At 39.5% G+C, this 16,144-nt stretch overlaps 1 protein-coding gene across 22 annotated transcripts in view; it reads right to left on the reverse strand.

Moving 5' to 3' along the window:
• Positions 1-16,144, reverse strand: part of camk2g2 (calcium/calmodulin-dependent protein kinase (CaM kinase) II gamma 2) — an 84,777-nt gene continuing 68,633 nt past the window's right edge. For 2 of the 22 annotated variants that reach the window (XM_026190675.1, XM_026190672.1), the window contains 9 exons: positions 12,149-12,229; positions 9,929-9,973; positions 9,012-9,057; positions 6,017-6,121; positions 5,583-5,711; positions 4,799-4,874; positions 3,439-3,533; positions 2,729-2,980; positions 1-1,644 (listed from right to left, as the gene is read on the reverse strand). In XM_026190675.1, the coding sequence (XP_026046460.1) occupies positions 2,748-2,980; positions 3,439-3,533; positions 4,799-4,874; positions 5,583-5,711; positions 6,017-6,121; positions 9,012-9,057; positions 9,929-9,973; positions 12,149-12,229 (810 nt within the window). In that variant the 3' untranslated portion in view covers positions 1-1,644; positions 2,729-2,747. Of the gene's footprint in view, positions 1,645-2,728; positions 2,981-3,438; positions 3,534-4,798; positions 4,875-5,582; positions 5,712-6,016; positions 6,122-9,002; positions 9,058-9,928; positions 9,974-12,148; positions 12,230-15,393; positions 15,427-16,144 lie in introns of all 22 variants that reach the window. The other 20 variants (XM_026190676.1, XM_026190679.1, XM_026190688.1 and 17 more) reach the window with 15 other exon arrangements.

Here is a 16,144-nt window from a genome sequence, read left to right on the forward strand (position 1 = left end):
TTTTTTTTTTTTTTTTTTTAAATAATGCCAGGACTTCACACAGAAGTACAGCAAGCCAAGACTGACAATATACAAATTATTTCAAGAACACAATCAGAACAAGAGACAGGCATAAGGGTGACATCATCATCATCACACGTCGTGGTGCTACTAAGATGGTAGTACGAACTGGTTAGCGAAGGTCACGACAAATGTGGAGATTGTAAAAGGGAAGGAATGATGAAAGTAGAGTGGCAGAGGTAGGGTGAGAGGGAAGGATTTTGGCAAGCATAACCTGAAGTTGCAGAAAGGTTCACTCCCTCAGAAGAGCGACCACAACAGCATCGAGTCTTAAGTGTCTGTGCAAAAACAGTACAGGCCATCAGAGAGTTAAGATAAATCATGCTTCACATCAAATACACACACACACATACACACAGACACAAGCATCCATGCTTTCAGACCAGGTAGTTTAGAGACGTGAGGAGCTTTAGACTTTGACCAATGGCGCTGCCTAGTGTTCCAATGCACATAGTGCAGGGCAGACAGATGGAGGCCTTCTGCAACTTCAGGATGAGCTGGCCTGGATGCCGTGTCTAAAGCTCAGGAGAGGCTCCACCTCAAAGGCTGGAGCACAGGGACTTTGTGTGTGTGTGTGTGTGTGTGTGTGTGTGTGTGTGTGCGCGCGTGCATGTTGCATGTGAATATGTTTGTATTTACAACACGGGACCAAATAAAACGAGAAAAAAAAAAAGCCGAAAACACCATCACACTCATCTTCAGCTCCCCTACCTACACCTCAGAAGTAAATCATGCCTCCCTCCACCCCCTTTTGTCCTATATAAATATCCATTTATACACAATTCTGTTAAATAAAAACCCTCTTGATTAAAAATGATTATTTTTTCCAACACAAAATACTTTAAAACAGTATCCCTCATTCAGGAGATAAAACGTTTTTCAGAATACATATTACAAAAAGACAAAATAAAAATAAAGGTCCCTTCAGTAACACCTGAACCCCCTTAAAACATCGTGTGCAGATACTCAAATCTGACGCTTAAATCTGGTGTTAAATTCTAATATTAGTTGCTCCCGTTCCCATAAACCCCACCCACAAATACCTTACAACTCTAAAACGACTGGATTCAAACAGACGCTCTGAACAGAAATCACTTTTTCCCCAGACGTCCTCGCTGCCCCGGTCTCTGTGCGAAGTGTACTTATTTTTCATTTGTTATACATAATTTTGAACATGTTAATACTTTTCCACGTGGCAGACAAACAAAGAGTGGGGAAATGAAGGCCATGGGAGAAAAGGATCGGGACAGCATCACCCCTGTGTTGCCACCAGAAGCATGCACCATCTGCAAAAAGGGGCTGACATCAGCTGGGCCCCAACATCATCTAGCTAGGGTTGGACTGGATTGGTGTTGGTCGGTGTGGTCGGTCATTCAGTCGAGCTTTTAAGATATGCTTTTTTTTTTTTTTTTCTTTTAATTTTTATTGTTTTTTGGTTTGTGGCTTTTTTTCTTTTTCTTTTTAAATTGTAAGGTATGTTTCCCACATTGGTGTTTTCCAAGCAGCCTCTTCCTGGGCAGGATCCAGACACCGCTCCGACCACGGAGAATAAATGCTCCCAATAGCTTTAGACTTCAGGCAAAGCTGGAAAAAGGAGAGCACTGCGGTTAGTGAGTAAGTTGTCTCGGGGTTGAGGATGAGAACTAAAGGACACAGAGCTTATGCTTTCCCACTGAGCCTGAGATCTGTGGACTCTTTTAAAAAGCAGATTAAAAACTAATCTTTTTAAACTATATTTTCTATCTCCTTGTCTTTGTTTTTAGCTATTTTCTGTGATAGTTATCTTGAAAAAGCGCCACATAAATACACTAAGAATATTTTACTGTGTTATGGATTCTTCTCAGTTTCCACAGCTGGTGGACTGAATGCAGTGGGGAACACAGGGCATCCCTGTAAAAAGCCCCTTAATTTTTCTATTAAACTGACTTGTTTTCACTATTGTCTAAATACAGTAAAAGGAATATCACTCTTCTTTTACTTATACATATTACAGGGATAACTCAGTAGGTAGAGTGGTCGGCTTCCAATCCACTGACTGGCTACCCTGAGGTACCCCCGAGCAAGGTACACTGGCTGCCCACTGCTTCACTGAGTGAATGGGTTAAATGCAGAGAGGAATTTCCCCACAGGGATCAATAAAGTATTATCATTATTATTATATTGATGGACAACATGCTTCATATTGTATGCGACTCAGCTCTTTGCCTAATAACACTGAGTTTACTCAACAACTCTTAATATCTCTGATTACAATGAGTACCTTTAAACTCTGATGGATATCATTAAACTGTTGCACAGGCCTGCTTCTCTAATGTGCCACTAGAGTTTTAGGTGATCTAGCTTTAGCCGATGCTGTTGAAATTTTATACACAAAAACCAAAATAATGGAGTATCAGTTGTAGAAGTTGCCTAGTGACAGAAATAAAGTAGTTTGAATTAAAGTTGAATGCTAAAGTGTTTGATAATGTAGATGGGAGATGGACAAAAAGATTTCAGTGCTCTAAGTATTAAAAACTGCAATTTAGATTGATGCTGCACACCAAAAATCATTAAAGAACCCAATAACCTGTGCGAAGACATTTTGCAGTCCACATTAATGCTTTTATGCGGCATTGAACTGTTATTGCACCTTTCAGGCTGTCGTATTGAGGTGGTGGCATCACCTTACCTGGGCCTGAGTTCTCAGTTCACTGCAGGGGTGCCGCTGGCGCCCCTGAGCAGTGGAAGTGCACATTGAGCCATTTGGCGTCACGGCGATGCCACACACGAGTCTCCTCAGACTGGCAGGAACGCGGCCGTCCCTGACCGTCTATGTACTGCGTCAGACGAATGTAGGCGATGCAGGCGGCATCCTCGCCGATCAGATGGACGTGGGGGTTGAGGATGGTGGTGTGCACCGGTTTGCTGTTTTTACTCAGAACTATGATGGAAAAATGCAAAATGCATTAACTTAATTTGTAAAGGTAGAATTGACACATTGTAGTGTTTATGGCTTTAATGTCCCAGCTGCATTTATTCCATATATTTTTATTAATTTAATATTTTCTTTAATTCATTGGATTCACCACTTCAAAACACTGATGATCTGCTAGATTTTAGATTGTAAATTGGACAAATGTTGTTATTAAATTAAAAGAAAAGAGAAAAAGAGGAAGCAAAGCTTGCAGATTCTACAACTTTAAAAATTTATTGCAGTCTTAAATTAGAGGGTAGAGAGATCCAACATGTTTGGTTACATTTGACCATTAAATGAAAACTTTAGTAAATGAACATATCACTGTAGGCTAAACTCTTGTTAGCAAATGCCAACTATATTGCCCCTGTGGATTCAAAGGGCTCAAGAACTGAAGGAAAAATCCACTAAATCAAGTAACTTACGATTCTCAAAGTAGAACTTGTGAAAGTCCATTCCCTCGACCAAGTTTCCAAGGGCCTCCGGTTCAAAAGAAGTTAGTCCTGGATCACAGATTCTCCTGTGAGGAAAAATCAATCAAGAGTATCCTCACGTGAACAATGACAAAGAGTAAAATCTGCAAATGTGACCAAAAAATAAAAGGAGAAATTCATAGTAATCTACAGCACTGTGAAAAAGTCCTGAGCTGTCTCTAATTTCTTGCTAGGAAAATGGGCTCAATCTTTTACATGTTTAAACATGTACAAAAATGCAGCGTATAAGGCAGAAACAGAGTTTGTATAAGCTTGAACAACCTAAAGTCAATATTTGGTATGACCACCTTTACTCTTTAACATAGCCTGAACCTTAATGCAAGCTTTCTTGCAATTTCTCCTGGAATAGTTCTCCAGGCATCTTGAAAGAAACTTAAGGCTCTTCTTTGGATGTTGGCTGCCTTTTGTACCTTTCTCTGACAAGGTGATCTCAAACTGCTTCAGTGATGTTGAGGTCCAGGCTCTGGGGAGGCCAATCCATGGCTGAAAGTGCTCCATAGTGTGTTTTCTATTCAGGTATGCTTTTACTGCACTGACAGTGCAAATGAAGCTGTTGCCAATCAGATACTTTCCCGATGGAAATACATGGTAGATCAGACTCTGATGGCCTCACTATTGAACCTCTTTCCTAACCTCCTCCATTCATTCTGATGACAAGTTGAACCAAAAATGTCAAATTTGGATTCATAGTAAAGATGAGGCATCTCTCAGGTTCTGTGTCAGGTCTTTCAAATACTGTTCATCTCTTGTAGATACATTTTTAAGTTTGCCACTTCTTGTTTTTGTCCAACACTTATCAATCTTTTATGGACACACTGCACACCCTTCTGAGATGCAACACATTTGCAGCTAATAGCTCTTTGTGCTAATAGCTCTTTTTTTTATTCTTGTGTAACTATGTTATTGATGGCATTTTCCTTAAATTCAACACAAGAAATGGGAACAAACTGTATTTTTGTCACCTGCTGCTATAAACAAAGTGCCTAAAGATAAAATTTTCAGTTGGTTCTCTGCTAAGTTGTCTGTGTAGACACTTCATATGTGAATGATTCACAAGTGAGTGTTAAGTGGCTTAATACAGCAAGGAAAAGCCCCCACCCCCCAAAACATTCCTTTCAAAACGGTCGCATACTGGACTGAAAAAAGCATCTAAGCTTTGAAAGACCCCGAGACAGCCTGAAGAACTATTGCTCAATTAGTGGTACTAGCTCAAAACTTTAGCACAGAGCTGTAAGAGTACTTGAACACTGATGACACACAAAATACTATTGATTTATATATAAAAACTTACGTGTAAGCCTCAAAATCGCCATTGTTGATGGCTTCAATCAGCTGTTCAGTCATCTTTATTATCTCCTGTTTACGAGCTGCAAGCAGAGAGAGGAGGAGGTGGTGGGAAGAGGAGGGCGGGCACACAAGAGGTCACAGATTGTCAGGGATCATTTGGAGGCTGAACATGCACATCCACGTCGCATGCTTTCCCTCAACTTACTGCCTGACATTTGAAATAAGCTCTACACACGGGAACACCGCCTCTGGTATAAATGACAGTGACATTTAAGGTCACCCAAACACATCACATACTTCAATACTGAACACAGAATCAAGAGTATTTGAAGCTGTATGCAATGTTCAACAGGCCACTGAACCCTGAAATCTCTAAAACAAACACCTAAGCTAACTTCTCTCGACTGAAGGAATTCCAAAAATATTTCACAAACAAAACCGATCATTTACTACAGTTTTTGAATTTGAGAACACCAAAAAATACTGCACAAGGTTAATCATCATCAAAAACACCAGTTATTAAACTGAATCTGTAGCAGAGATGATCACAAAGCCACTAACTCCATGTACGCACTCACAGCGTAATCAGCAGAGATTTTCACACACCAGACTTTATGGATTCTCATGTTGTAAATGACATCAGCTAACATGCAGCAGCTAAGCCAGAACGTCCAGCAAAACTCAGACCTGCATGTCCATAAAGTCTTCTGTCAACAAATGACGCACAGTTTGAACAAAAGGCTTTCGGAGCCTTTGCACAAACACACCAAAACCTGCCTGTCACTTACTCTGCTGCAGGTTGCTGCTGCCTGTGGGGGGTGAAAGAGTGAACTCTGGTGCAGGACACGAGCTCTGAGCTGGGCTGGGCTGAGCTACAGGAACACTGGGGCTGCTAACAGCCTCCTGCAGGGGACCAGCTGCAGGTAGATACAGTCATCCCGGTAAAATAAGGTTATATACATGACTTTGCAATATATGAAATAGTGGGTTGAAGAAGTTGGATACAGATATAGTACAGAAGGGAAGCAGTAAACTGTAGTTATATTAGAGCGCCAGTAGATGGCAGCACAGTAGGGCTGGAAATGGTACAAGCGCCGGTGATGGCTCCAAGTTTTACCGCCATAATGTCTTTTGGTCTTGAAATATTGTTGTCTGGTGTGGCAGGAAAAGGCCAGAAAGGTCAGAGCTGAGAGGCGAATCAGGTGAACTGCAGCTGACTTACAGGTGAGCGGTGGGCACTGAGGAGACGGGGTCTGCGCCTGCTCCTCAATAGTGCTGGACTGTGTTAACCCTGCACTGTCTGTACTGGTAGAGTCACTGGTGGCCGCTGCTCTCATCACAGGACACACATACAAACAAACATACAGAAACATGCTGATTGGCAGGCCACAGGGTGTTCCTAAAATCTGAGAGGAACTCATCATTTGTCCATCCATTAATCCACCTTAAACTCACTGGCTGCCAGTGTCAATCACATCTTTGAAAGGTATGCAATTCTAAGCCTCACGTAAACCAAAGGAAATCAGCAAATCATCAAGTTTATTGAATGCTATACTGCAAAATGACTTCTCTATTAGCTGGCTAAATGTTTTGGCACTACAAGCTATTGCTGCGCATATTATCACACAACGCAAGATAAAAAGAGTGACACAAAGAGCTGATCTGCAACATAGAAACCAGCTGCACAAACCAGAAACTACAAAGAAACACAAGCTGGACATGACAAACGCGCTACACTTGTGCTCTGAAGTGAGCGCGCTTTCAGCATTAAGACACAGCAGCCTGATGTCTAATTTCAGAGATTAATTTTGAAATGAGAAAGATCACACACAACACAACCTTCAACAACGGAATTTATTACTGGCCTCAAATGTGCAGCAAATACCAGGACAAAATGGCATACGATTCTGCAGCAACGGTTTAATTACAGTTGGTTTTAGGAGACTGCAGCACAACTAAGTTTAAAGTGAAGAGTTTTAGTTCATCGTGTTGCAGAAGATTGGAAATCTGAACACAATCTGCTTGATATATCTTATTTGTTCTTTATCTTTAAGGCCTTTCCTGTTTTCTTCTTGTGTTTTGTGTTAGACACAAGCTCTTCTTACTGTTCACTTGAAGCACTTAAAACCACAAGTCAATTTTACCATAGTCACACATCACTTTATTCTACGTATTTACGCATTTCTATCTATACTCTATTCACAACTCCAGCCAATTTAATATGCATGTCTTTGTCCGGATTACCAGATGGAAACACAGCAAGAGCCCGGAGATTCAACCCCAGAATGTTCTTGCTGTGAAGGGATGGTGCAAACCACTGCGCACAACCTGAAGATTTAACATCCAGCCTTGTAGACAAAAGAGCTAACACTAATCAAGCAGATTCTTTCATCCAACAAATTATAAAAGCATTCAAACTCAGAGATAGACAATAGAGACATGATAAACAAAGGCATCTTGATTGCATGTTAGTGATGCTTTTTAAGATCAAGTGGTAGTAAATCCATGAACATCGCCTTAAGTAACAGGATTAACTCCTTTCTGGTAAGCTGCAGGTAGCTCTGTGCTACTTCTTTCAACTGAGAAACCTTAAAAGGTCATCCCTGAGGCTGAAGATAGCTTAATTAAAGGCTTAAGTGGTGTTTGATGGCAGCATACACACACTTACGCAAACAACAATCGAAATGAGGCAAAGATACCGTCACGTGGAACACACAACAGTGAGCTTTGGAGGTGTCATTACCAAGGGATCCTTTGTTTGGACTTATTCAGATGATGATGTAATTACTGTAAGAGCAGAATACTCCTGTTCTCTACACACAGCAGTGTTTACTCTCAGTCATTCTTTCTAATCCCTGCCGCAGATCCATGAGGTACTGCTCACCAAAGCCATGGCTTTCACTTTCTAATACAACTGTGATTAAAAGTCACAACGGGCAGAACTTTAAAGTGATTACAGCATCTTTCAAAACATTTGCAGATAATCCTCCAGAAAAGACAAAAAAATTACTTTGAAGTAATTAACGTTAGTTTCATTTGTTGTTTGTAGAACAATCTATCCCAAATAAATGGTAGGACTGCAAACCTTCATCCTGCTTTGATATTTAACTTTCTTATAGCTCAGTCACTTAAGTAAAAATACGAACCTTGCAACTAAGAAGAAGAAAAAAAGATGGTTCATTGCACTGAATTTTATTTGGCAACTGATTACCCGTATGATTGCACAGGTCACCTGGTGGGATGCTTCTGACTCAGACCGACTGCAATCCTTCTCAGGACAGATTAGTAAATGTTTGTATATAATTTCCATCTGATTCACAAACAAACATTGTCATCAATCTGAGTCAGTCAGCATCAATGACCACAACTCATCTGCGGCATGGCTTTTTACAGCAAGGACCCAAATCAACTGGTTGCCAAATGGTTGTATTCTGGTTCTAATGCTTTATAAAAGCAAGGTTGCAGTTAAATATCTGTCCTGGAGCAATACATCTCTCTTTATGGAGAAATCTTCTGAGTATAAGTAGTTAATGTGAATTTCTGTGTGTAGGAAGCAGCAGATTCGTGCCGACTTGTCACCGTTAACTCCCATACCATCACAAGCAGACTGCATTTAATTGCCAACCTGACATTATTCAATCAGGACTGACTCCTTTGTCATTTCATTGCCGTTCTGATGCACCAAAGTTTCTTTGACGACTGCAACTGACTAGTCACACACCTGGACCCCGTCTTATAGCATCTATTTCAACGCCAACAAGCTCACAAGTTCACATGCTTGCAATATTTTTGGTTATTTTCCTTAGTGTGAGTGCAGCATTGAGGACAAGGCTCGCCCATTAGGCCCTCCTACAGGAATTAGTCGAGACAACAGAAAAAGCATATTATCTGGCATAGCAGTACTGTTTAAGTCAGTCAACATGCACAGCACAGCGTTCAGACGTAGCGTTTCTTTCCTGCAATGCTCCTCCAACTCCAAAACGTACTGACTATCCCAGCCTGAAGTGCTCTGACGGAAGCTTTTTGTAGTGGAAAAGCAGAGTTGACAGATTCCTGAAAGCTCTACCTAGAGGACATGCATCACCTTAACATAAAGCGAGGAAATAAATATTTTGTCTTTTTTTTTTTTTTTTTTTTTAATCTATCTGATCTGGATTGGATGCAAAGTGAACCAATGCATGCAGAGTAGGTGAAAGTTGGACAAGTACCTTTCCTACCTTTCATCTCCTCCTCTTCAATGTTATTACAGCTCTCAGTGGAGCCCTGTCAAACACAAAGGGGTGAGACAAAAAGAGAGGTGGATGGAGAGAGGAGGAGTGGGTGGAAGAGGAAAAAGTTGGATAAGGGAGAGGTGGACAATCATCTTTTAATTTGTAGCTGAGACAGGTTTGGGATGCTTTAGACGCCTATAAAAACACAGAGACAACCTGATGGACAGATGGACGGGTACATGACTCCCTCCCAGGAGCACAAACCAGCCAGAACAGCAGCGAAGAGAAGCGCAGAGAGCCACACATTACGGCAACGTGTGGGAGCAGTTTAAAATGAATTTTTAACAGGAAGGCGTGTGTAAGAGAAGATTAGTGCAGAACCGCTTCTCGAGAGGAAACATGCCCATGTGGCAATGTGAGAAAAGTTTCAGTGTACAGGAAATAGTGCAACACCATCAGCATTTGAATATGTAGTGACACTGGTATTTAACAAACGTGTGTGCACCAACACAACAGTCAAAGCTGTGCGGCACTTGGTTCCTGTTTTAGTAAAGAGTCTGTTTGTGCGTGTAGGATTTTCTCTTTCACATAAGGAGTAGTAGTAGGGTACCATGAGTATTTGCAAGTTTGGAAAAGGCAATGAAAAGTTTGTAGTCTGTCAATATCAGGTGCTCTGAGGGGAAAAAAACTGAGGATCAACTAAACCATCTCAAAGGGAAGCAGACTGAAAATAATAATAAAAAAAAAAAACTATGAAAATATCAAAGGTTGTATTCCTGTGTTCTTACATAAGCAGATTATCACCTTAAACATGAAGTGTATAATTATTTTAATGGTGGTGTATGCAGAAATATTAGAGAAAATCCTCCACGAGTGTTAGTAGTAGTGGCTGGTGGCTTGAGGCTGGAGTAGAAGCAGCTTACCTTGGTGCCGTCTGCTGGGTTGTGTACAACAGTTGTCTGGGCTTCCTGGGGGGAGGTAGGAGACACTTTACCATGCAGGGAGTGTATGATAGGGAGGGGGTGGGCACCAGCAAAAGATGCCAGGGAATATCATGACGACAGACGCATGAGGGCACACCAAAACAAAGCACAGTGCAGAGGCTGTGGAACATTTATGGTAATAAAAATCCATGATTGTTGATGTCAAGGCGCTCAGTATCAGTCTGTTTCCCCATTCACCAGCACTGTGGCCTACAGGACTGTTTTAGAACCTCCGAAATGGATGAAAACAGCCATGAACACAGCTATACACATATCCACCACCAGCCAAGGCCATGACTGAGGAGGAGGGGTTTGCAATTTGTAAACCATATTACAAAAACCTACACATAGCTATAGTGACTTTAAAGCTAAGCTAGTAAATGGATAAATACTAGATAATATTTCACATCTCAACCCTCCATCCCATGTGGGCTGAAGACTGGTTTAATGGTGAATTGTGTTTGTGCAACAACTCCTCATCCCCAGCCTTGACCCTGTGACATAAACATTTAGCACAAAGCAATTCAAGAGCTCAAGTACTGGACAGTGTGGAAAACAAACCCACGGTATCCTGGTTTAGTCAGTCAGGAGCACTTGCATGATCTCCACCAACCCTGGACCCAACTTTTAGAAGATGCAGCCCCTTCAGTGACGTATGGGATTATGCAGAATTTAAAGTATTACAAGTAATGGCAGCGAGACGACAGTCCCAGGTTGTAAACTCTTATGGGGACTGGTCCAGTTGCTGGGAAGGCAGTCTGTGCTCTATAAGAATCAAATATTATTTATTTATATATTTATATATATATATATATATATATATATATATATATATACATACAAATGCATTCTTGCAGATTAAAATAAAAATACTGATGCTGTTATGTTTGTGTGGTAAATGTCGTACATAAATGATGGAAGCCTTTTATAAAGCTTTAAACTGAGGATTTTGACTGTTGAGATCTGCTGTTTTGAAACTGGAGAGTGTGGGCTGGCTCTGACAAAAAAAGGCAAGCTAAGGTAAGATAAGTTTACCTTCTTTTTAACATTATTTGGGACTAAATTTAGCAAAAAAGGTCTTATTTGTTTTAATGTAATCTTTATTTTTACAAGTAATCCCACTGACATTCAGACAAGCATGACAAAATTACAACAATTAAATACCAAATCTTTTTTTTACTATGTTAGATTCAATAAGACTAAAAGCTAGCAATAAAGACTGGAAATATCTTGTTAAAGAAAACAAACAGTATGAAATGACATTTTGAATTTATAGAGAAAGTTAATTACTGGAAACATTCTTAAGTCTTCAAAACGCCTATTTGTGCTAGATTTTGTTACTTAGATGTTTTGGTTTAGTCTTATGCTAGGCTTAAGACATGATAGGCATGATACTTATGTCAGGAGACAGAAAGTTTTTGTATTAATTAGAAATGAAGTACACATTCAGTGCACATTTCCTTGTCGTGTGTTATGTTGCCATCGTTTCCATTTAACCAACCTGAGACAAACATCATACAAACTCTTGTATGTTGTATAAATGACTCGATCCCACAAACACAGGGGCTGCATCCTCTTGCAAAAATATGGCTTGTTTTTCATTTGTCAACTCAGGCTGCTGTTTTACCCAGAAGCCCCCATCATTTACCATTCAGAAATTGAAGAGCAATTTGTGAAAGGTCATCTTTTGATGTAGAGGCAATAACCTCCACTTCAGAGGCAAAGCATCAACAAAGCTCTGGTGACATAGTTGAACACACAAAGGAGTCACAAGGATGTGGTTGAGCAGAATTTGATTGAAGTGTCGGCTGTTGTACTGGAAAATGAAAGTCATTTGTCTACCTGTCAGGCACCGGGTAAATATATGAAGGTGTGTCCACGGAGGTATGGGTAAAACACAAGCCAGGAGAGACAAACTCAAAGGGGCAAGCCAGTCATTTAATTTTAAAGTCATCAAATTCACCGCCAAGATCACAGTTTGTGTTCGAAACGGAAGCAGAGACGCAGACAATGATCGATGAGACAGAGGACAAGGAAAAGGTTTTACTTAATATGGGAAGCAACAAAAAGATTATGAGGGGATAGAACTAAACGATAAGAAGATGGGAAACAATGAAATGATGCTATTAAAAGCAAAGAAACTAAATAGAGATGAGGTACCATTGGTGCTGAAGATGACATGCTGCTGTCTTTGGTGCTGCTGCTGCTTACTACACTGTTTTTACTGTTGTTTCCCTGCGACTGGGGCAAAGAAACACAACACAGAGTGACTCCCACTCCTCCCACTAAACCATGAACCAAGCTATGGGAATCATAGGTGGAATAAAGGAATGGAGCCATTACACGGACTATACGCTGCACAGTCAGGGCAAGAGCTGTATGTGCAGATGTTAAACTTAATTTATTTATCTGCACCTTCCTATCTTTGCATTTTAAAGGGCAGGTGCAATCATCAGTATTTCTGCTCTGCATGTAGTTTTAACGTTTCTTTTCATGATCATAGAACTCATAGATACAAAGTAACCAAAACAATATTTTTATGCCTTTAATAAAATTGTGAATTGTTAACAGAAAAGTGCATTTTAACAATAAGCATATATTAAGGGCGAATGACTTATTTTCTTCCCCAGCACTTAAAAAAATGTGAATCATTTGCTGAGATAGAAAGAGAAATCAGTCTGTATCTAAAGCGAGCTCAGCAGTCCAGGTCTGTGCATGCAGTGAAAGGCCTTGGGTAGCAGGTTTTTCTCTATTGTGTGAACACATGCAACAGATATGTGGTTTAAGCTGTTTTTCCCCTTCATTAGCTCACGCAAAGATAACAGTAAAGCCTATTTTACACACAAAACTACTTAAAGGATCATCTTGAACAGATCCTATTTATGGCTTTGAGTTTTAAAAAGTGAAATCTGTCTAAACCTTTTTCAAATGTTGGCTGCTAATATAAAAAACACTCACAGCAACATTTAAATTTTAATTTTAAAGAAAACAAAATACAGCGGCCAACGATACCCCCTCAGCCTCCTAGTGGATACACGTGTTGTATCAATTTGAAAATCATACATTGCCTTGTTCTCAAGTTATTACATGGCATTAAGGTCGAGGTCACAACTTTTTTTAGTAAATACACCTACGGTGGAATTTAAGCTCCTGTGTTTTTTCATTCTGGAGTTATTGCATTCAGGAACTTTGGTCCTGCCCGCACGGCAGGATGACGATAATACAACATCAGCCTTTTACAGCTGAAGGAAGGTTTAATTTTAAAAAATATGTTCTGAATTCATATTTCTGTTTAGCTATGATATAGGTAGTACAAAATGTAATTAAAATGACATTGGCTGCACTCTTGGAGAATCTACTAATATAATTAAAGTCATGAAGTGCAATCCAAGCTAGGAGACACATTTACAATGCGTTTCTTACTTCACTGTGGTGATTTGTGCAAGCCATAAAGAAACGTTCTGCAAAACTCGCCAAAAATTAGCTTTTGTAAGCAAAAACAAAACAAAAAACAAAACAACCAGGTACAGTAAAAAAATTATTCAGCAGGCAGAGAGGGTATGACAAAAAGATGGTGTTGATTGCATTATGGAAAATGTAGGATCTATGTGTTTAGAGAGCTTAAAAACCATAAGGACTACACGTTTGGATATTTCTGTCCTTTTAAGCATATTTCTGTCTTGCTTACGAGTTAACATAATTTTTCACTCGCTTGCTCCTAAAAGCTGTAGTAATGTTTCCGCTGGATGACTAAGATATAGGTTATGTTACAGCTGCAGACTGAGGCTGGAATGTATGATGTGAACAAGAGAACACTGTTTCAGCTGGACTCTCCTTTTGGCCTCGAGCTAACTGGAAGGAAAGGGGAATACAAATATTCCCACAGGAAAGTTGAGAGGTGTGGACGAATGGATTACGTCAGTGAAAGATTAAGGCCAAAGTGCTGGGAGTTTTTAGCTGTTTTTCTGCAACTCTCAGAAGAGCAAATTACCCCAGTGTGACTTTAAACAGTATTTTGGCAGTCTCTGAGGCCTACTAGGAACAACTTCTAACAGAATAACTAATGTGCAATGCTGACACCATCAACAAGGCAGATTACAGATTTGACATCTTTTACTGCATTTCAGGGCTGGAGGAGAAACATTTCTCATGAATAAGAAACATTTAACTTTCAAGAAGTTCAAATATAAAAAATATATTTCCACCTGCAATCATGACAGCATTGTGGAGCCACTTTGTTTGGACCTAATTGATCAAGGTCATGAGCCGACATGTAGCCTTGTTCCTCTTTCTTTAAAAAACCCCATATCTGTTAACTTGGTGAATCTGAGCACTTCAGTGCTATTAAAACAACTTGAGCAGAATTTGGAATAGAAAAGCACAGAAACACAAACATGAGGTCCTTTTAAGATTATTCCCCCCCAAGCCTCCTCAAAAAGGCTGTTTACCAGAATCAAAATATTCAGAACAGCATGTTATTAATGTCTGAAAATGCTAATTAGGCCTCAAACCGAGATATTTCTTAGTACAACCTGCAATCTTGAACCTCAGTTTCCATCTACAAAAATAAACAAAACTGTGTAGTACTTTTCTTTTAATAAAGTTTTATGTTCTTTTGAAAGGGTAACGTCTTTTGGGAGAGATGAGGATAAACTGGACTTTGTATTTAAAGCAGCTAAAGCAATTATTTTGTTATGTTTTCCACAGATATGCAAACCTACCACTAATAAATGTACACTATTAACTAGTTTTGTATCACTTTTACTTTGGAAAATAATGTAGTGAGGGAAAAATGTAGCCATCCAAACAGATCAACAGACCTGAAAAATAAAAAAACAATCTTTTTACTTGATTATTTTATATTCAGAATTTAGAAGCTCACACTTTCTCTAGCTCATATCGGAGAATTTATCTGCAGGTGACAAAGACAGCCGTTTTATTTACGGTAAAAAGGGGAAAGAAGAATTCACTTAAATGAAACATAATGAGGGTACGATAAACATGCAACAACTGAAAAAAAGAAAAATGGTGGTATCTTGAGATTAGCAGGGATTCAGTTGTCCCACGGTGATGGTCAGGTATGAAGCGAAAATGCAGATCCATGGGTCAATGAGTCGCACATCAGAAGGGGGTAACTGGATAGTGAAGAGCGTGTGTGTGTGTATTATTTCTTTAAATGGTTTTGGTGGCGCTTCCAGAGGAAGGGAATGCAAGGATGTTGTATGAATTTGGAAAAATCCAACAAAAATTGCCATAAACGACCCCTAAAGCATCTCTGCACAAAAGGAAAAAAAAATGAAACAGAGAGGGTAAAGGGAGAGCTGGACGGGCAAAGACTCGCAAAGAAGACGGACAAAAAAAAAGTTTAAAAAAAAAATGAACAAAAACGACAGAGCCGATCTCACCATCAAACAAACACTTGAGCTGGACTTCCTTTTCTGACAGACAGCAATGGAAAAGAGGAGGGAAAAAAATAAGGATTCATTGGGAACTAATCAAAAAAGACAAAAAGGTGAAGCTGCCAGATTGATCCCAGAAAGATAGTAAAAAACAAAACAGCTGCACAAGCTTACACAGGAATAAAGATGAGATAAAGGGATTCAGAAAAATCTGAATCAGCTGCAAATAAAAAGGGGGGTTAAAAAATAGAAAAAATATTGGAAATTATTTTATTGGTGTTCAATAACTGGTTGTGCATTTTCTAATGTTTAAGGGTTTAGTTACTGTTTAAGTTACTGTATGTAATGGGAGTTTTGTTTTGCCCTTGGTGAGTACGGCAGTTCATTGCATGCACTGACGCTGACTGTTGATCAAAACAAAAATCGCTGTGAGTCAAAGAAAAGCGGCTGGTTAAAAACACCATTTTAAAAGCTTTTTAATCTTTAGGTAAGCTCGTTAGATCTACTTTAATCTCAATGTGAGTTAACTGATTTCTTATGAACATAATCAAGTACCTAGTTCATTTCTAAAATAAATCCTATCCCCCTAAGTCACAAAAATCTTTAAAATATATTAAACAGACTTTAGAAAAAAGACCATGTTGCACCAGAGCACAGAGGTGATCTAATTGATCTTGTTCCATCATATCACAGTTAAAAATGGTCTCAGACAGTAATTAGGGGGACAGACCAAAAAGGAGATAAAGATAAGGAGAGT

The sequence above is a fragment of the Astatotilapia calliptera genome, chromosome 13 (genome assembly GCF_900246225.1).
Source record: "Astatotilapia calliptera chromosome 13, fAstCal1.2, whole genome shotgun sequence".
Taxonomy (NCBI): Eukaryota; Metazoa; Chordata; class Actinopteri; order Cichliformes; family Cichlidae; genus Astatotilapia; species Astatotilapia calliptera.